Source organism: Labeo rohita, chromosome 2 (assembly GCF_022985175.1).
Source record: "Labeo rohita strain BAU-BD-2019 chromosome 2, IGBB_LRoh.1.0, whole genome shotgun sequence".
In the NCBI taxonomy this organism is placed as follows: Eukaryota; Metazoa; Chordata; class Actinopteri; order Cypriniformes; family Cyprinidae; genus Labeo; species Labeo rohita.
The window spans coordinates 30,090,879-30,111,609 of record NC_066870.1 but is presented as its reverse complement, the minus strand read 5'-3'; the positions used below and the strand labels follow the sequence as shown (position 1 = coordinate 30,111,609).

General features: G+C 34.0%; 1 protein-coding gene and 1 pseudogene across 4 annotated transcripts in view; one reads left to right on the top strand and one right to left on the bottom strand.

Moving 5' to 3' along the window:
• esyt2a (extended synaptotagmin-like protein 2a) overlaps positions 1–20,441 on the top strand; it is a 33,110-nt gene extending 12,669 nt beyond the window's left edge. Inside the window, exons 4-24 of one of the 4 annotated variants that reach the window (XM_051092722.1) lie at positions 743–819; positions 915–987; positions 1,671–1,760; positions 2,514–2,569; positions 4,982–5,102; positions 5,187–5,363; positions 5,443–5,525; positions 6,151–6,199; positions 6,535–6,624; positions 7,682–7,777; positions 7,952–8,053; positions 10,843–10,905; positions 12,067–12,141; positions 13,530–13,616; positions 15,236–15,385; positions 16,107–16,495; positions 16,582–16,680; positions 16,761–16,892; positions 17,032–17,137; positions 17,370–17,419; positions 19,084–20,441. In XM_051092722.1, coding sequence (XP_050948679.1) covers positions 743–819; positions 915–987; positions 1,671–1,760; positions 2,514–2,569; positions 4,982–5,102; positions 5,187–5,363; positions 5,443–5,525; positions 6,151–6,199; positions 6,535–6,624; positions 7,682–7,777; positions 7,952–8,053; positions 10,843–10,905; positions 12,067–12,141; positions 13,530–13,616; positions 15,236–15,385; positions 16,107–16,495; positions 16,582–16,680; positions 16,761–16,892; positions 17,032–17,137; positions 17,370–17,419; positions 19,084–19,126 — 2,208 coding nt within the window. In that variant the 3' untranslated portion in view covers positions 19,127–20,441. The remainder of the gene's footprint in view (positions 1–742; positions 820–914; positions 988–1,670; positions 1,761–2,513; positions 2,570–4,981; positions 5,103–5,186; positions 5,364–5,442; positions 5,526–6,150; positions 6,200–6,534; positions 6,625–7,681; positions 7,778–7,951; positions 8,054–10,842; positions 10,906–12,066; positions 12,142–13,529; positions 13,617–15,235; positions 15,386–16,106; positions 16,496–16,581; positions 16,681–16,760; positions 16,893–17,031; positions 17,138–17,369; positions 17,420–19,083) is intronic. The other 3 variants (XM_051092740.1, XM_051092731.1, XM_051092749.1) reach the window with 3 other exon arrangements.
• LOC127152299 (tripartite motif-containing protein 16-like protein) overlaps positions 1–20,731 on the bottom strand; it is a 247,054-nt pseudogene that overhangs the window by 157,699 nt on the left and 68,624 nt on the right.

Genomic DNA, 20,731 nt, shown 5'->3' with positions numbered 1-20,731 from the left:
TAATTTATTCCTGTGATCAAAGCTACATTTTCAGTGTCAGAAATCATTCTAATATGCTGAATAGCTGTTCAAAAACATTTATTATTATTTTTATTATTATTGTTGTTGTTGTCCATATTTAAAATAGTTGAATTTTTTTTTTTTCAGGATTCTTTGAATAGAAAAATCCAAACATCAGCATTTATCTAAAATAAAAAGCTTTTGTAACATTATACAATATACCATTCAAAAGCATAGAGTCAGAATAATTTTTATTAACATAAATTCTTTAAATTGATCAAAAGTGATGATAAAGAAATTTATAATGCTACAAAAGGTTTCTATGTCAGATAAATGCTGTTTTTCTGAACTTTTTATTCATCAAAGAAACCTGAAAAAATCTCTGCTGTTTTCAACATAATAATAATAATACATTTTTTTAGCGCAGCAAATCAGAATATTAGAATGGTTTCTGAAGGATCACGTGACTGCAGTAATGATGCTAAAAAATCAGCTTTAAAATCACATTTTAAAATGTTTAAATAGAAAACAATTATTTTAAGTAGTAAAAATATTTCTAAATTTGACTGTTTTTGCTGTATTTTGGATCAAATAAATGCAGGCTTGGTGAGCAGAAGAGACTTCTTTAAAAAACATGAAATATCTTACTGTTCAAAAACTTTTGACTGGTAGTGTAGTAAACCCTCACACGCATATACATACATCTACACACAAAATATAACCACTTTTCGTCTGTCTGCAGCCTCTCAGGGTGGATGGAGTGAAAGTTTATACAGAGAATGTAGATAAACGACAGATTATTATGGACCTACAAATCAGGTAAAATACACACAGATAAAGTTTACCACTGTTACGTCCTAATTATCAGGCTTGAGATATTTAAAGTCTGTTTGTATGTTGTTGTGTTTGTCTAGTTTTGTCGGAAACACTGAAATTGATGTGGATATTAAGAAATACTACTGCCGTGCAGGAATCAAGAGCATACAGGTAAAAGTATAACAGATGCCTGTTTGTATGTTGCTTACATAAGTTGCTTACATTTGAGTAGGCCCCATTACCCTGATAACAATCACAGTGACCACACATGAGCTCTGATATGAGTTTGAACTGTATAACAGAGCTTTTTCCTTTGTTAGTATATAGACAGGCATAACAGATAATGTTAGCCCCTTCTCATATCTACAAGCAGGAGTTTTTTTAATTATTTATACAGTATGAGCTTTTTGGCTTTAACTGAAGAGGATAGAGAAGATGTTACAGGAAACATTAAGAGAGTTGGTGATATCGGGAAACAACCCAAGCAGGATTCAAACTCAGGTCACCTGTGCATATAATAAATGTGGATTGTGCTAGCAGTTAAAGGAATAGTTCACCCAAAAATAAAAATGCTGTCATTAATTACTCACCCTCGTTGGTCGTTTCAAACCTGTAAGACCTTTGCTGATCTTCTGAACACAAATTAAGATATTTTTGATGAAATTTTTGACGAGGGCTTTCTGACCCTGCATAGACAGCAACTGAATGTTCAAGGCCCAGAAAGGTAGTAAGGACATTGTTAAAATAGTCCATTTGACATCTGTGGTCTGTAATATTTATTATATATGTGATTAAATGTCAGGTTTACTGTGCTAAATATTGTAATCTTACCTTTTATTGGTTTGTATTTCTAGCTTAATGGTGTGTTGAGGGTCATCATGGAGCCATTGCTTGGAGACATGCCTCTGATTGGTGCACTGTCTTTGTTCTTCCTCAAGAAACCTGTAGGTTAACCATCACATATACACACACACTATTGTATCACATGTTGAAGAACATTTTTTCATTGTGTCTTTGTGTCTGATTAGATTTTTCTACTACATACCTGACATTGCTTGCATTAGACGATCGTACAATATAAAGAATGATGAGAATTATTTAATAATAACTCACACCCTTGTAACTCGACTAATAGTTTTTCTCAGAATCAGAGCACTGCTCTGACCTGCTCTGCAGAAACTGTGCAAATAAGATCTAAATCTATAACTTTTAAACTTGTCTCATCCATTTATCTCAATATCAGTGGTTCATTCAGGTTCATTCAGGAAAATACTGATCTAAAGAACTTCTATTCATCAAAGCACAACTGTTCCAACCTAATAAGATGATAATTCTTGAGCAGCAAATCAGCATATTAGAATGATGGCATTTTAAAGTATTTTAAAATAGAATACATTTTTACATTTGTAATATTTATTTTACAATGTTACTATTGTATTGTATTTTTGATTAAATATATGTAGCCCTGGTGAGCAAAAAACAAACAAACAAACGAACAAAAAAAAAAGTAACAACCCCAAATATATCTAATTATACTTATAACCAATGACTGTTGCACTCTGTTTGATCAATGGCTTTGTTGCTGCTGTGAAAGATGAAGGATGTATTTTACAGGAAACAAACAAACACAATCATTTGCATATATATGCAACCTTATGTTTTAAATATTGTTACATGTGTCTGTTTCTCTCTCTCAGTTGCTGGATATAAACTGGACGGGTCTTACAAACATGCTGGACATCCCTGGAATAAAGTGAGTGATACATGTTGTCAGCCATCACACATCATGTAATCGCATTATGTCAGTTTCATAAAACTGGAGAGTGGATCAGGCAGCCTTAGAAAAGCACACATGCTGTCACATGACCTATTTTGTATTTTGAGGTGGCACAAATAACAGTCTCTCACACAAACATTATGCACGCTCACTCCAGTCTCAGAAACGCTGCTCTTCCTGTCAGACCACATCAGAGGATCCGCGTTTACACCCACTTTTGATGGTGGGGAAATGATGGGGTCTTAATAGTGTGTTTTATCTGAAAGTCCGCCCTATGATATCCAACCATCAGTGTGTGTGTGTGTGTGTGTGTGTGTGTCCAAAAGCAGAGTTTAACGTGTTTACCCAGTGGAGTCACTCTCGATCTCTTACTTTCTCTCTCTTTTTCTCCTTTTATAGTCATATCATAGGTGGAGCTGGTGTTGTGGTTTAGGCGTGGGGAGATCTTGTCCTTTGTTATGTTTTCTCTCTCACACACACATACATACACACACCCTCACAGAAGAGTCACATTTCATGCTCTTTTCTGGTTAGACATCAGTGATCTCTGAAGAATGCATTAATCAATCCATGTTCAAGCTGAAATGCGTGTTGATTGAAATAATGCTATAGATGGAGTCATTAACACAGTGTGGGCGAAGGGACTGTAAACAACTATAAGTGGCAGTAGTTAAATGTAAATTGTACTAATGGAGAACTGCTGGAGGAGGATGGAGGAACCATTATAGTGCTTTAATTCTTCTCCACATCCTAGTGGTTCTCCTCATTATTGATTCGAAAGCCCCACATATACTGCCATTCAAAAGTTTGGGATCTTTTTGAGTACGATTTTTAATGTTTTTTTGAAGAAGTCTTTTCTTCTCATTAAGACTGAAATTTCTTGATTTAAAAATACCAAAAAAAAAACAATATTCTGACATATTATTGGAATTTAAAATAGTGGTGTTCTATTTTAATATACTTTATAATATATATTATTCTTGTGATGCAAAGCTGAATTTTCAGCATCATTACTCCAGACTTCAGTGTCACATGATCCTTCAAAAATCATTATAATATGCTGATTTATTATCAGGGTTGGAAACAGTTGTGCTGCTTAATATATATATATATATATATATATATATAACCTTTGGAATCTTTGATTAATAAAATGTTAAAAAGAACATCATTTATTTAAAATAGAAATCTTTTGTAACAATATACAATATTGTTTAAAGTTTGGGGTCAGTACATTTTTCTTTCTTTTTTTTGAAAGAAATTAATACTTTTATTCAGCAAGGATGTATTAAATTAATAAAAAGTGATAGTAAAGATTTAGAAAAGATTTCTGTTTTGAATGTTATTTTGTTATGTTGTTCTTTTCCACTTTTTATTCATCAAAGGATCCTGAAAAAAGATAATAAACTAGCATATTAGAATGATTTCTGAAGGATCTTGTGACACTGAAGACTAAAGTAATGGGTGATGAAAATTCAGCTTTTCATCACAGAAATAAATCACATTTTAAAGTATATTAAAACAGATTATTAATATTTCAGCATTTTTCTTTTTTTCTGTATTTTTGATTAAATAAATGGAACTTTGAGTATAAGAGACGTCTTTTAAAAAAAGCTTAAAAAAAATCGTACTGATTCCAAACTTTTGAACAGCAGTGGAGATCAACACGATATTCAATATATGTTTTCCCTGATATTTCAGGTGTAGTTAAGCTAAAGCTACTTGTTTTACAGCTTTTTGTTTACAGAAACTGGGAGTGTTCATGAATTAATTAAATACAATTAATTTTATGATTTCAGACCTATCAGAAACTGAAAAAAAAAAAAAAAGCAATAGTTGTTTAGGGGGAATGTTTTAAATATTATTACTTTGATTGTTGCACTTCAGCTGAATTAAAATATTTCAATGTATCAGTTAGAATATTAATATAAAGTTTATTATTAATAATGTATTAAAAATTTAAGTCATCCTGTGACCTCCTTGGGGCTCCTCTAATGGGACCTGGCCACCTTGAGAACCGCTGCCTTATCCCAAATAATTAATTTCACAGGTTCAAGCATAAAATGCCCTGAGGATGTCTGTTTGGTTGATGCAAAAAAAACACTAAAAGATGTTTGTTTTATATCAGAACTTAAATACCAAGAATAAACATTCAACCAAAAATCAAGCTTTTTTATACACAGAAATACTTAGTAGAATGTTCAGGCTGCTGTTTTCTATACAGTGAAAATCCAAGTCTTGCCCTTCAAAATATCTCATATTGTTTATGAAAAAACTAGAAGCTGCAAGAATTTATTGATGGGTGGAGCGAATTGTATGCACTTGCCTGATTTTTGATAATATTTGACATCATCGTCACTAATCTTTCTTTCTCTCTGTCTTTCACAGTGGTCTGTGTGACGGCATTATTCAGGATATCATATACAGTTATCTCGTGCTCCCAAACAAAATCACTGTTCCGCTTGTAAATGAAGCACAGATTTCCAAACTCCGCTTCCCCATGCCAAAGGTGACACACTTGTACACTTCACATACGCGTGCATACATACGTATATCAACATAATATTTATATAATAGTGTGTTTTTGTTGTAGGGTATTCTGCGGATTCACTTTCTGGAGGCACAGGACCTGGTAGGGAAGGACACGTTTCTGGGTGGTCTGATAAAAGGGAAGTCAGACCCGTATGGCGTCATTAAGCTTGGCAATCAACTCTTCAGATCCAAAATCATCAAGGAAACAGTTAATCCTAAATGGAATGAAGTTTATGAGGTAAGAGACTTTGTGATTGAATCTGTCCTTCTCTGATATGTTTTTATTTACAAACCCAAGGTGATTATGTGTGTTTTAGGCATTTGTGTACGAACAGCCAGGACAGAATCTGGAGATAGAGCTTTATGATGAGGACCATGATAAGGATGATTATTTGGGAAGGTAATGGCTGTGATTGATCTAATCAGTCATCAAATAATTACGATAATAAATGATAATACTTCAGAGTTCCACCTTAAGAGATAGCTCACCCAAAAACGGTTTTGTCTTTGAAATTTTTTCATTAATTACTCACCCTCATATCGTTTCAATCCCGTAAGACCTTCGTTGATCTTCAGAACACAAATTAGGATATTTTTGATGAAATCCGAGAGCTTTCTGACCCTGCATAGACAGCAACACAGTTGACACGTTTAAGGCCCAGAAAGGTAGTGAGGACATCTATAAAATAGTCCATGTGACATCAGTCGTTATTTTTGTTTGCTTTGTGCACAAAAAGTATTCTTGTAGCTTCATAAAATTGAGGATGAACCTCTGATGCCACATGGACTATTTTATCAATGTCCTTAATACCTTTCTGGGCCTGTGCAGGATCAGAAAGCTCTCATATTTCATCAAAAATATCTTAATTTGTGTTCCAAAGATCTAACGGGTTTGGAATGATATGAGGGTGAGTAATTAATGACAGAATTTTCATTTTTGGGTGAACTATCCCTTTAAAGATTGTCAAGATCTGTGTGTTGATGTGTTTTTAATCATTTGATGTTTTTCCTCCTGTATTCTTTAGCGTTACCATCAATGTAGATGAACTAGAGAAGGAACAGAAAGTAGATGAGGTACAAAAAAAGTCTTTTTGTCTTTTTTTTGGTCTTAAATCTGTCTAGCTTTATTTTTGTTTGAGTTTGTATAGGAAAAATGCTTAAATTATTAATTAACTCAAAAATTAAACTTTGCAGCATTTACTCAGGCTTGTGATTTTCCAAATCTGTATGACTTAATTTCTTCTGCGGAGCATGAATAGTAGCTTTTAGAAGAATGTCCTGCCCTCTCTTTTCCAAAAAATTATAATGTGTTATATTATAAAGTATAAAGTCTTAAATTTAGACCTATGTTTTCTTATAATAAGTCCTCTCCCTGTTTTGTCTGTGTGTGTGTGTTTTGGTGTGTGTAGTGGTTTGTACTTGATGATGTTGCTACAGGAAAGCTTCACCTGAAGATTGAATGGCTTTCTCTTCTTCCTAAACCTGATAAACTCGATGAGGTAACACCTCTTATACACATTAAAGTGATATTATATTTCTTGTGTTAACAATTTAGGGCCAGTTTTACTAAACAGGGCAAATTAGTGCAAGAAGAAATTTTTGCAGGTGATTTACTAAAACCTGACCGTACAATTTTAATGACAAAAGACGGTTTGCACTGATGCAAGCTGTTAGTGAAACTGGCCCTTAGACTTTACTGATCTCTGGACCACAAAACCAGTCGTAAGTAGCACAGGTATATTTGTAGCAGTAGCCAACAATACATTGTATGGGTCAAAATTAACGATTTTTCTTTTATGCCAAAAAAACATTAGGACATTAATTAAAGATCATGTTCCATGAAGTTATTTTGTAAATTTCCTACTGTAAATATATATACAAAAGCTAATTTTTGATTAGTAATATGCATTGCTAAGAACTTCATTTGGACAACTTTAAAGTTGATTTTTCTTAATATTTAGATTTTTGTGTTTAGCTTTCAGATGATGTATAAATCTCAGATTCAAAAAAATTAACCCTTAGTGTTTTTGTGGTCCAGGGTCACAAATGTACACTACTCTTAAAACATTTAGGGCCGAGGCTGCAAGTAAAAATAGAAATATTGTGAAATAAAATTAATATTTTTACTACTCAAGTCTTCAGTGTCACATGATCTGTCAGAAATAATTCTAATATGCTGAACTGACGCTCAAGAAACATTTATTAATATTGAAAAGAACAATTTTGCTGCTTAATTTTTTTGTGGAAACTGATACTTTTTTTCAGAATTCTTTGATGAATAGAAAATGTCTTTACTTTCACTGTTTATCAATTTATTGCATCCTTGCTGAATAAAAAGATTAATTTCTTTCAAAGAACTAAACTTACTGACCCCAGACTTGGAGTATGTACTTTTAAACTCTGAAATCACCCATTTCTATAAACTAAGGGATAATACAACATAGTTTTCTGTGATAATTATTACATTTAAAATAAGACATCCCTTTGAAGAGGGAAATCCCAACAATGTAGATCACAGAGCCGGCACTGATTAACGTTTTATGTGTTGCTTTACAGATTTTAAGCATCATTAAAGCAGATAAAGGGCAGGCCAATGATGGACTGTCATCAGCATTACTGTTGGTGCATCTGGACTCGGCCAAAAATCTGCCAGTGAGCTTTAACACACACACACACACACACTCACACTAGCTTTTTTCCTTTCTTACTTCCTTATTTTTCTATGCTCCACCTTCCCTCTTTCATCAGGTATCACTTCTACTATACTTGCCTTGTCTTTTCTCCTTTCATCCTCTGTTTCTTTCTGTTGTCCCACTCTGGGTGAAGAGTGTTTTTGAGGGGCACGTGGGCAGTGGGTGTCTGAGAGAGCGCCGCTCTGCCGGGCTGGTGTTCTGTGAAAACACTTCTGCCCTCTACAGGACGATGTTTGTGAGTCACTTTGCTGGCATTTCCATTGGCGTGCTTGCATTTTACCTGCATTCGGTGCATTAACAGCTGGTTCTTTCATTTACAAATGTTTTATAGTTACATCTCACCTCCCCTTTTGCATGTAAAATTTGTTTGTATTTGTTTATGCCGTGGTTCATTCTGACAGCATCCTAGTGTTTACAGAGGCCCTGCCTGCATTTTGCATAGATATAAATAGTCTGTATTAGAGGTGTTAATGCAGCCATTTTTGTGCATGCTGTTGCTTTTTCACTGTAAATGTGCTGTAAACTGCTGTAAACTTTTTCCTTTAAAGAGGGCATTTGAATATAGAGCGTCAGAGGTGGTTCAGGGAAAACTTTTTGACTATGTTCACACAGCAACAGAACACAGTTGTCAGCCTTGTTTGGAGAGTAAAATGAGGTTATGTGGTTATGGGTGTATTGCTGATCAAGTTTTTTTTATTGGCCAGTAATGATACTAATATCTAAAACGAAGGTTGGCCGATCACTGATAGTACAATGGAGGTGTTTATTTTTTTTTTAATGAACAATTATTATTATATTATTATTATTATTATTATTATTATTATTCGAAAAATGTGGGAAAAAAAAACAAACAAAAAAAAAACCAAAGTAAAATATATGATAAGAAAGGACGCATGTATGGAAGCCTATTTCCGCCTCAGTTTTATCTCACAGTTTTGACTTTTTTTTTTTCCTGAGAATTGTGAGATATAATCTTGCAGTTCAGATTTTTTTTTCCTCAGAATTGTAAGATGTAAACTCACAGTTCTGACTTTTTTTCTCAGAATTGCACGATACAACCTCACAGTGTTGACTTTTTTTCCTCAGAATTGTCAAGTCACGTCAAGTCACCATTATTTATATACCGCTTTTAACAATATAGAATTGTGACAAAGCGGCTGTACAGTATTAAATAGGAAATAGTGCATTGATAATGCAAAAGGGCAACAGTAAACACTCAATTTTCAGGTAAAGGCAGTTCATCATTGGATTCATTGATGTCATCATCTAGCTCAGTTCATTTCAAATGGTATACTACACTTGCCTTGTAATAGTATTTGAAGAAAAAAGTGTGCCCAGCTATTGTGAGATTGAATTGTGAGATATAAACTTACAGTTCAGATTTTTTTTCCTCAGAATTGTGGCATATAAACTCACAGTTCAGTTTTTTTTTTTCAGAATTGTAAGATATAAACTCACAGTTCAGATTTTTTTTTTTCTCAGAATTGTGAGATGTAAACTCACAAAAAGTCCGAATTGCATGACATAAACTCAAAATCGTGAGATTTAAACTCACAATTCAAAGGACAACACGAAGGAAAAAAGTTAGAATTGCAATAGTATAATGGAGGTTTTAGTGGCTTTTTTCGCAGAATTGTGAGACAAACTCACCGTTCTGATTTTTTTCTCAGAATTGTGAAGTATAAACTTGCAAAAAGTCAGAAATACATGACAAACTCGCAAACCCGGCATTGTAAACTCACAATTCTGAGGAAAAAGTCAGAAAAAAACGTTAGAATTGAGAGTGTATATCATGCAAAGACGTAAACTCATAATTGCGAGAAAAAAACTGTCAGAATTGCATGATACAAACTCACAGTTCTGATTTTTTCTCAGAATTGTGAGATAAAAAGTCACAATTACTTGTTTTTTATTCTTTATTCGGTGGCAGAAACAGGCTTCCATAGGCATGCACAAAAATGCTGGAATAGAAATTATTTGAAAAATATGCTGCTGAATATTCACAATATTTCTGTTTTTACTGAACTTCCTTGGAAAGCTTAAGAAACTTCTTTCAAAAACATTAAAAAAAGCGTACAGACTGAAATTATCAAACAGTAGTTTTTGTGTTGGTGGGTGTTACGTAAAGATGTAAGTGCTGCAGTAGAGTGTCAGTATTGGAAGCATGTTGAATGAAACGGGTCTTACTCTGCACTTCACTGTATGAAATACATGATTAAGCAGTGTCACACGAACAAGAATGCTGTTCATCATGGCTGTGATCCAACCATAGATGATCATGAGTGTGATATTGCTTTTATACAACAGTTTATACATACAGAATAAGCAAACGTGTGTCTCTGCCAAATGTCGGGGGTACCAAAACAAAGTGTCAAAAGCTCAACTGTTATTTTATGAAATATCAACACATTTGGAATGCCAATCAAATTTGAAGAGTGTAACTGTTGTGTAACTGTTGCTGTATCAGCCTATGCCTCATTCTAGCATTTTCATCAGTCACTGAAAGCGTTCAAGCATCCTGTAGTGTTCTGCAGTGCCCATGTTGTGCCATGTTTCCGCAGTTAGATTTGTTGCGGGTTGATTTGCAGTGAAGTGTGGGTTGGACTGATTCTCTTTGGATTGCCTTGTCTATATTTCTCTTTCATGTTTCTTTCTATCATTCTTTCTTCATCACATCTAAATTGTGACCACTCATGTGTCCACTCTCCAGGCAGGACTAAACAAATGCAACTGAATAAAAATATGCCAGAGCTGCTTTATCATTTGAACAGTTCTACCGATAAAATACAACAAGGCCTTATCTTTTCTCAATTTCATCAAATTAACCATGCATTAATTCCATAATCATTCATTTTGTTGTGTGTGGTTGAGTGAGTACTCCAGGATGTCTGTGTGTTTTTGTTTTTGTGCAATTATGAATTTAACTCTGCATGCCATACTCCTAATAATCCTGCCTGTATTTGTATTTGTTTGTGTGTTTGTGTGCGCGTGTGCGTCTCGTCCTTTTCTGCTTGGGGAAATAAGCGCAATCCTTTAGAATTCAACAATGCAGGTCTGAAGAAGGGTACAGTCAATAAAGCGCTAAAGGTAACACAACCAGTTTTCTCAATTTACACACACATACAGTATAGACAGATGGTTGTTTATGTTGATTTAAGATCCTTCCGCAGCAGGTACAGTGTGTGCTGTTTGTGTGCTTTGATTAACCGCATGCAGACCTGCGTGTGCATCTGACGATCTGAAACGCACTGAATTCAGACTCTGAATAACACAGAGACTATTTCTCTTGTGGAAATCTCAGCCAGCTTTCCAATCTCATTTTACCAATTCTGAATTGATTGCATTTAATTCAAGCAGTTTAAGAATCAAGATTATACACACAGTCTTGCATAAATGCAACATAAGACCTTGCTTGAATCCGTCAAGTTTTTAGAATTTAGTAGTTAGAGTGTATTACATGGCATTCTTAAGAGGAAATGACTACTGTTTTTTCTTTTTCTTCTAATTTAAGGAAATAAATAAAATATTTTTTAACACTTTCAACTTGTATGTCTAATAGAATATTTTGAACATGAATCTGGGCTAAGTCCATGGCATGCTGTCTATTATCAAGGTCAATGATTTGCACAATAATTTTAACAATAGTAATGCTCAGTAAAAATTCTTTTTACTTGATTTTAAATTTTACAGTATCATTTAATTACATTTTAGTGCTAATTCAAAATATCTTGTTCATACATATTCTTGACAATCATTTTTGTAGAATTGGACTTTTTTAATTCAAGTAAATATGACCTATGACTTATGGCTCTCTTTGGTCTGAGCTTGAATGTAACTTTAAACAGAAAGTGTTGGAAAACAATCTTATGCAAACATATGAAATGTTTAAATATTATGGTTATGCTTAAATTGTGATAATCACATAGTTTAAACATTTATTCACAGTGCTGCCTGCTCAGCTTTCCATGTAATTGTCTGTGGTAATGGACAGCATGCCAGGTTTGGTTCATAGTCATTGCAAATCTAGATGAGAGTAAATATGATATGGTTACTAAGAATCATTTAGAGTCATAAGTGTGCAAATATGCACTGTAGATTCATACGTGTTTGAGATGACACTATTATTGTTTGTTTGAAAACCTGTTGATATTTGCTTTAGTAAGTGTGTGGTTAAGGTTGACAATGTTTATTTGTACATTATGTGTTTAATGTGGAAGGGTTGTTAATAACAATTTGTATGCTCTTCAGTCTGGTAAAAAGGTCACCAGTGTGCCCAGTCCATTCGTCCAGTTTACTGTGGGACACAAATCCTTTGAGAGCAAGGTAAACACACTGACATACACGAGTGATTGCCCTTTATCTAATCTGCCTTTATATTTAAATGTGCATAAGATATTGTGTTATTCTTACAGGTGCGAATTTAAACATGAAAAGTAGTGTGAGGCATGTTTTTGCATGAAAAGAAATGAATGCATATAAATTCATTAAACGTATCGGTTGATGTTTAACTGTGATTGTATAACCATATTTCACCGCAAAAAGAGATGCTGCGAGTTTGCTTAAGACTTTACTGTGAATTTTTAAGCTGGCAATAATACAAGAAAACACATGCAATGTTCAGAAAAAAGTTAAATAAATAGAAACAAATGAGCAATTTTGCTGTTTTTAAGACTTCTAGGAAAGTCTTGAATTATGCACTCTGTTGTGCATGTGATCTTTCATTTCTAGCTTTCATTTTTAGCAGGTCCATTTTGCGCAGGCCACCGTAATCAAAAATGAAAAAACAAACAAAAACAGATGCACAAAAAGGCAAACATTTGGTAGTGCCTAAATTATGTTCTAAATTCAAATTGTTTTATGTAGCTAAAAAGATTTATTATTATTATTATTATTATTAATTAATTTTTTTTAGGTTTTATTAAAATTAACAAAATGTAATTGTTCTTGGGTTTTCTGTTTATAATTCCTGGAGAAAGCTATTCATTAGCATTCTCATTCATCTCACCGACAGTTGCTTAGCTGGTTATTGTAGTGTAATATAGTAAAATATTTGTTTTGCTTATGTGATTTGCTTGTGGCTTGTAAACATTTTTTCAGAATACACTACCAGTCACTACCAGTTTTTTTTTTAATTCTCTTCTGCTCACCAAGGCTGCATTTATTTAATCCAAAGTACAGCAAAAACAGTAACATTTTAAAATATTTTTACCATTTTAAATAACTGTGTCTGTTTGAATATATTTTAAAATGTAATCTATTCCAGTGATTTTAAAGTTGAATTTTTAGCTTCATTACTCCAGTCACATGATCCTTCACAAGTTATTCTAATATTTCAATATATCAAAAAAACATTTATTATTATTGTTATTATTATGTTGAAAACAGCTGAGTATAATTTTTTTCAGGTTTCTTTGATAAATAGAAAGTTAAGAAGAACTGCATTTATCTGAAATAGAAATCTTTTGTATCATTATAAATGTCTTTATCATCGCTTTTGATCAAATTAAAGCATATTTAAAAAAGATACTGACTCCAAACTTTTATATAATATAGTGTATAATGTTACAAAATCTTCTTATTTCAGATAAATGCTAATCTTTGGATCTTTCTATTCATCAAAGAATTCTGATAAAAATGTACTCGATGAATTAAAATAAATTAGGTAAAATAAAATAATTCCAATTCAGAGCCTTTGTCGCTTCTTGTTACAGACAAGATATAAAACCAATGAGCCGCTTTGGGAGGAGGCCTTCATATTCCTGATCCACAATCCAAAGTGTCAAGAACTCGAAGTGGAGGTAAAGCACAAACATGCATTCACATGCACACAGGGTGTTGTGGCTTCATGGTTCAAAATTTGAGCTGATCCCTGAAAGGTCAAAGATTTGAACACTACAAGGGGGGGCAAACACTGTTATTGATATTGTAGCAAAATGTAACAATAATAGCAAACCCACCTTTGGTCTCATAGTAGCTATCCCCTACTAAGTGATGTATTTAGACTGGATTTGTTGCCCTGTTATACATGTTCTCTTTTTAAATGTATTTATTAATTAATTAATTATTTATTTATGAAAATTAACAAAATCATAGAAATCAAGGTGTTAAAGGGGACATTGGATGCAAAATTTAATTTTACATGGTGTTCGCATATAAAAATCTTAGCAGTGTGTTGACACAACCACCTTACAATGATAAAAATCCATTCACTCGCTGTAAAAAAAATCTGTAAAATTTACGGTAAAAAAACAGCAGCTGTGGTTGCCAGGATTTTACCGTAAAAAAAATGGTAGCAACATTTTAAGTTTTATGGTTGAATTTACATCAAATACCATAATTTCATTAACTGATATAATGTTAATGTGCCGACCTGTTGAAGTAGTGAAATCCGTTTTGTACCTTTGTAATACACTGATAACCACCAAAAGCAGGTGGTGATGAGAAAGTCACATGATGAACAGCTTTTAAATATTAACATGTATAGAAGGTGCAAAGTGTCATTCACACAAACACTAAACATCATGGTAACACACAAGAAACTGAAATAATGCAATAAACACTCATTTAACAACATTAGATGTAACATAAAACCCTAATGTACAAAACTGATAAGAAAAAAAACTAAGAAACAGCAAAAAAAAAACATCAGATTTAAAAAATGTAGCACATGGAATTCTGGGCATGTCAATTTACGGTTATTCACTGTAAATTTTCAGTAGACTACCATAAAATTACATGCAGTGTCCAATACAGGTTTCTACCGTATATTGCAGGGGAACTTGCTGTTAACCATTTAACAGGTTTCTACTATAGCATTTTTACAGTTAATCCCCAAAAAAACTGAACAGTCTAAATTATCAAGCTGTTTTGATTTTGTGAGCAGTATGTCATATTGCTCATGCCCCGCCCCAACCACTGATGGACTGTCCCGTATTAGCATATTCCATTTTCTCCACACTCGAGCAGCTGTAGCGACAACATCTCGTAAGCACTGCAGGTGTTTTGTAGTTGGATGTAGAAGTTAACGTAAGAGTCTTAATTTTCTTGACATCAGAGCCACTGAGGACGCAGTGGATTAGTTTTGTTTTTGATGTTAATGTGTCACTAAATACACACAAAAAAAAAAAAACAGAAAAGAGGGATGAAGCAAGCAGTAGCTCATAATCATTTAAAGTGACGTACTGAAACAGGTCGTTGTGAACAGAGCTGTTTTTGACAAGGTAAAAAGGGTGTTGTTTTACACGTCCATTTAGGAATTTTAAAAAACCATAAAGAATCATACTTGTGGAAAATGGGCATCCAATGTCCCCCTTAATTAAAATAGACTCAAACATATAAATATAGTCTGGAAGTTGCAGTGTTTACAACAGTGATATGTCTCATATCAGTCACGGTCTTATGTTTTGTGTGTGTGCAGGTAAAGGATGAGAAGCACGAGTGTTCCCTGGGGACGATTTCTCTTCCTCTGTCAAAGCTGCTGCAGGAGGATCAGATGACTCTCAGTCAGCGATTCATACTCAAGAACTCAGGACCCGGTGCTTCGCTTAAGATGAAGATGGCACTTAGGGTAACACACACACAAACATCTCTCAAACACATTTTTATTAACTGAAATTAAATAAGTTATGGAAAGTACAGGAAAACTAAAAACAAAAAACAGTACATTAACTTAAATTAAATAAAAATGCATGGTAACACTTTAGTTTACAGACCAATTCTCACTATTATCTAGTTGCTTATAACCATGCATATTACTAGCTTATTGGCTTCTTATTAATACACATATTAATGCCTGATTCTGCATGACCATTTTTTTAGATCCCTTAATCCTATCCCACACCTAAACTTAAAAGAGAAGTCCACTTCCGTGGACTATCAGTAAAATTATTAACAATTTGGGACCAAAAATTTGATATGATACTTTGACCTGATCATGTTTTGTTACGTACCTTTTAAAAAGTTATCAGACATTATCAAGATGAATTTGTTCTAACACTGTAACTCTTGAGCTCTTGTCATATTTTTTACCATTTCTAATCTATAGCGAATAAACTGTGATAATGTGAGAAATGTTGAAGGTCTGAATAAATTTTGGTTTGACTGTATATTGTTTCAAAGCAGCATCAGTGAAAAATGTGCCTTAATGGCATCAGTGAGCATGTTAAACATGACTGGCAAAGAAACAACTGGACCTTGCCCTGTATAGAGGGTCCTTCTCAGTTTAAAGTGTGCTAAAGATACACAGAAAGTCAGTAACCAATGCATATCTGTATATATTTGTATTTCAGATTCTCTCTACGGATAAGTTGGCTGTATCCGATCAGCCGTCCTCAGTTCAGGTCCGACGCCCCAGCTCCAGCGTGACCCCCAACCCCTCTCCTCAGCGGCCCAATGTTTCAGAGCCCACCCCAGCATCCAAAACCCAGCAGCCGACCCCAGCGCCCAGAACCCAACCCACCCCAACACCCTCCCCGCGGGTGGAGCCCGTGATAGACAACAGGCCATTAGAGGACTCACCAACCCGTCTGACTAAATCGGGGCGGAGCACGTCTAACCTGGCCATTTCTGGCTCTAATCTACACCTAAACAGCAAGGAGCCAACACCCAGCATAGCATCTGACATCTCCAACCCCAGCACCGCCCAGGAGCTACAGAGGACAATACAGCAATTACAAAAGTATGTTTAAACATTTTTAACATATTTTGAACTTTCTTTTCTGAGATGCCAACTCTACAACAGTTTAAACAAATCTGGTTTTACAGTGGCGCCTCACCTGGTTTCGCTCCATTGGGTGAGATTCAGTTAACCATCAGACACAGTCCCCAAAGAAACAAACTAATCGTCGTGGTACACAGCTGCAGGTAAAATACATGCCTTTTTACATGTCAGTATTTCAGTGCTTTTGAAAGATGCCTAAGTTTTTATATTTCTGTGTTTGCAGGAATCTGATCTCTTCTACTGAAAATGGTTCTGATCCATATGTCCGTTTGTATCTGCTGCCTGATAAACGACGCTCGGGACGCAGAAAAACTAACACAATAAAGAAAACAGTGAATCCTGTCTACGATCAAACGTCAGTTTTTTTTTTTCTTTTCCAACCTTTTTCCTTTTCCAATCTGCTCTCACATTTCAAAAAAATCTAGTATTCTTATTGCATTGAGTTTTTAAAAGTGTTTTAAAAGTGTGTTGCATGCACATGTGTGTGTGTGTAGGTTTGAATTCAGCGTGTCACTTGTGGAGTTGCACAGAAGAACACTAGATGTGGCTGTAAAGAATGGAGGAGGAATTCTGTCAAAACACAGAGGGCTGCTGGGAAAGGTGACATCCCTCACATTATAAATAACATTAGAAAGAACAATCCTCACACCATGTATAGCATAAATAACTTCTTAAATTCTGATGAATAACATTCAGGTCCCCATTCACAACAAACCTCATAATATCCTTAATGTCATTGTTCTTAATGTACATTATAGAATATTCTTTTGTAGTTTTTGTCTCTCATAAACTAATTATTCATATATAAAAATTGTGTTTGTATTTCACCCAGGTGTTAGTTGACTTGACCTCTGAGGATATATCAAAGAGCTCTACACAATGGTAAAAATTTGTTTTATATAATTTGCAAAGATTAAGCCCTTAAAAGGATAGTTCGCTCAAAGATGAAAATTCTGTCGTCACTTTCATGTCGTTCCAAACCCATAAGTCTTTCGTTCAATTTTGGAACACAAAATAAGATACTTTTGATGAAATCCGAGAGCTTTCTGACCCTCCATAGACAGAAATGCAACTGACATGTTCAAGGCCCAGAAAGGCAGTAAGGACATTGTTAAAATGTCCATGTGACATCAGTGGCTCAACCGTTGTGATGCGGGGGAGAAGAATTGTTGAATAAAGTCATTATTTTTGTTTTCTTTGTGCAAAAATTACGGTTGAACCACTGTCACATGGACTATTTTAACAATGTCCTTACTACCTTTCTGGGCCTTGAATGTGGTAGTTACGCTGCTGTCTATGCAGGGTCAGAAAGCTCTCAGATTTCATCAAAAATATTTAAATTTGTGTTCCGAAGATGAACGAAGGTCTTACGGGTTTGGAACGACATAAGGGTGAGACAGAATATTATTTGGTTGAACTATCCCTTTAAGTAAGGAGAGTTATAGCAAAAAAAAAAGCCAAAAGTTTACATACACCTTGCAGAATCTGCTAATTGTAAATTATTTTACCAAAATAAGAGGGATCATACAAAATGCATGTAATTTTTTTATGTAGTAGTGACCTGAATAAGATATTTCACATAAAAGATGTTTACATAGTCCACAAGAGAAAATAATAGTTGAATTTATAAAAATTACCCCGTTCAAAATTTTACATTATTGTTAACAATGTGTTGTTACCCTGAATTTTTTTTTTTTTTTTTGGTTTAGTGATAGTTGTTCACGAGTCCCTTGTTTGTTCTGATGTATTAAGAGATTGGGGGGGGGGACTTTTTGAATTATATCAGGGTAAATTTACTTATTTTGTCTTCTGGGAAACATGTAAGTACTTTCTGTAGCTTCTGAAGGGCAGTACTAAATGAAAAAATTTTATATTTAGGCAAAATAAGAGAAATGTACACATCTTCATTCCGTTCAAAAGTTTTCTCTTAATGTATTGTTTTTCCATCTGGAGCATCAGTGAGCATTTGAACCTTCTGTAATAGTTCCATATGAGTCCCTCAGTTGTCCTCAGTATGAAAAGATGAATCTCAAAATCATACAGTCATTGCTGGAAAGGGTTCAAATACACAAAAATGCTGAAAAAACAAAGAATTTGAGGGACCTGAAGCGTTTTTCTGAGGAACAGCAGGCAGTTTAACTGTTAAGGACAAACAAGGGACTCATGAACAAATATCACTAAACAAAAGAGTATGTAAACTTTTGAATGGGGTAATTTTTATAAATTCAACTATTATTTTCTCTTGTGGACTATATGTAAATGTCTTTAATGTGAAATATCTTATTCAGGTCAGTACTTAATAAAAAAAATAACATGCATTTTGTATGATCCCTTTTATTTTGGTAAAATAATTCACATTTTTGCAGATTCTGCAAGGTGTATGTAAACCTTTGACTTCAACTTTAAATGAATTTTGTCAAATATGACCCAGATATTTCTGTTTTTCATGAAAACGGCACAATAAAAAAAAAAAAAAAAGATATTTAGCCAAAGGTTTGTGAGAACATAATATCAAAAATTTGAATGTGAATATGTGTGTTTGGCAGGCATGAGCTTTCAGTGGACGGGCTGAGGCGACAAACCCCTTAATCAAAGGAGCAAACTTCTTTCTGCCTACACACACTGTATAAAAAAAAAAAAACTACAATTCCCTACGCAAGACTCCAGACTTCAGCCATATTTAAGCCATGTGTTTTAGCCTGTGGGCAGAATTTGTACATGTTGGATCAGATTTTATCACTTTTAACAGATTTACAGTGTGAAAGAAGAAAAACGCTATTGATGTTATGCACTGACTTAGCAAGAGTGAGAGAATGAGAGAGTGAGTGTTTAGAAATTTTTAAAGTTAAAAAGGGATACGGTTCAGCGGCATCTGTTGGATTGATTAGTTGTTTACACATTAAGACTTCTAAACCAAGAGTGGCAAACTCTAACATCTTCCGCCGTTCACACATTAATGGTGGAGAGATTATATAATATATATGTAATTGAGCTCAGACTGTAAGTGTATATATAAAATAAATATTAAAGAGGAATTATAGTATTTGGAAAAGTTTGATACATATTAACCTTAAGAGTTCTTGTTGAACAAGCACTGAACTCATGCTTGCTTTGAAAGTGTTATATAATATAATCTCTGTTAATGTCTACAAATGCTCCTTTTAGGAGATGGATTTACCAAAGAAGTACTCGGCTCATTATAAAGTGTGTGATTAAACCAAATATGCACCTGAATGTTTTACACACCCAAGTGTTCATATGTACATGTTATATGTTCTCTGGTGTGGTTCAGCATCCACCATCAGCACTGGCTGTCGCTGCTTAGACATGCATGGGCAGCTGCAGTGTGATATCTAATGCTGCCATATCTCTGAATCTTGTTTGGCCTTTCTGTAGCACTCTGTCACATGTTCGCTCCTTATTCAAAAACACCTGGTCACGTCTCACCCACTACATCCCAGCTGTGCTTCCTCAATCATATGCATCTCAGAGGTATATAAGATGTCTTGTGTGTAGTATGATATGAAGTGAAGGTTGTGGTTTGGTCTGCTGCGGTGTCACTGAGCTGAGCTTACGGATATGCAGATGGTCAAGCCTCAAACTGTTTTGACTTTATTCCTGTCAGCAAGAATGTTTTTATTGTATAAATTATTGTGAATATTAATGACAGATTTTATTATGCTTATTATTATAATTAAGACTTATCACAAAAAGCAAACATATGCAGTCAGAGCAACTCTCTGCTGAGCTTGCCTTATTGATGTATATACATATTTCCCGTGCCTTATGACCAACAATATACTTACCTTAGAAGAATATTGGCATCAGATATAGCATTGTAAATCTGTATTTGATGATGTCCACTGTTTTCTTTTCAATAAACAATTTATTCTATATCAGTAAACAGTTTGATTGGGGGAATGAATAATTATTTGTGTCGAAATTTACAGTGTGTCACATTTTAAACACAAATGCAGTCATGATGCAGTTTTGGAACAAACGCATTTTAAATAGCTTATCAGAAATAAATAGTTAATATTAATGTCAGTTTTTTAAAAAAAAAAAATACTATACAGTTTTTGGTCAAATTTAACAATAAGGTTCATTAGTTAACATTAACTAAGAATAAATAGTACTTTTACAGCATATAATATTGTTGTGATAGATAAAATTGTACAAAATTATGAAAATTAT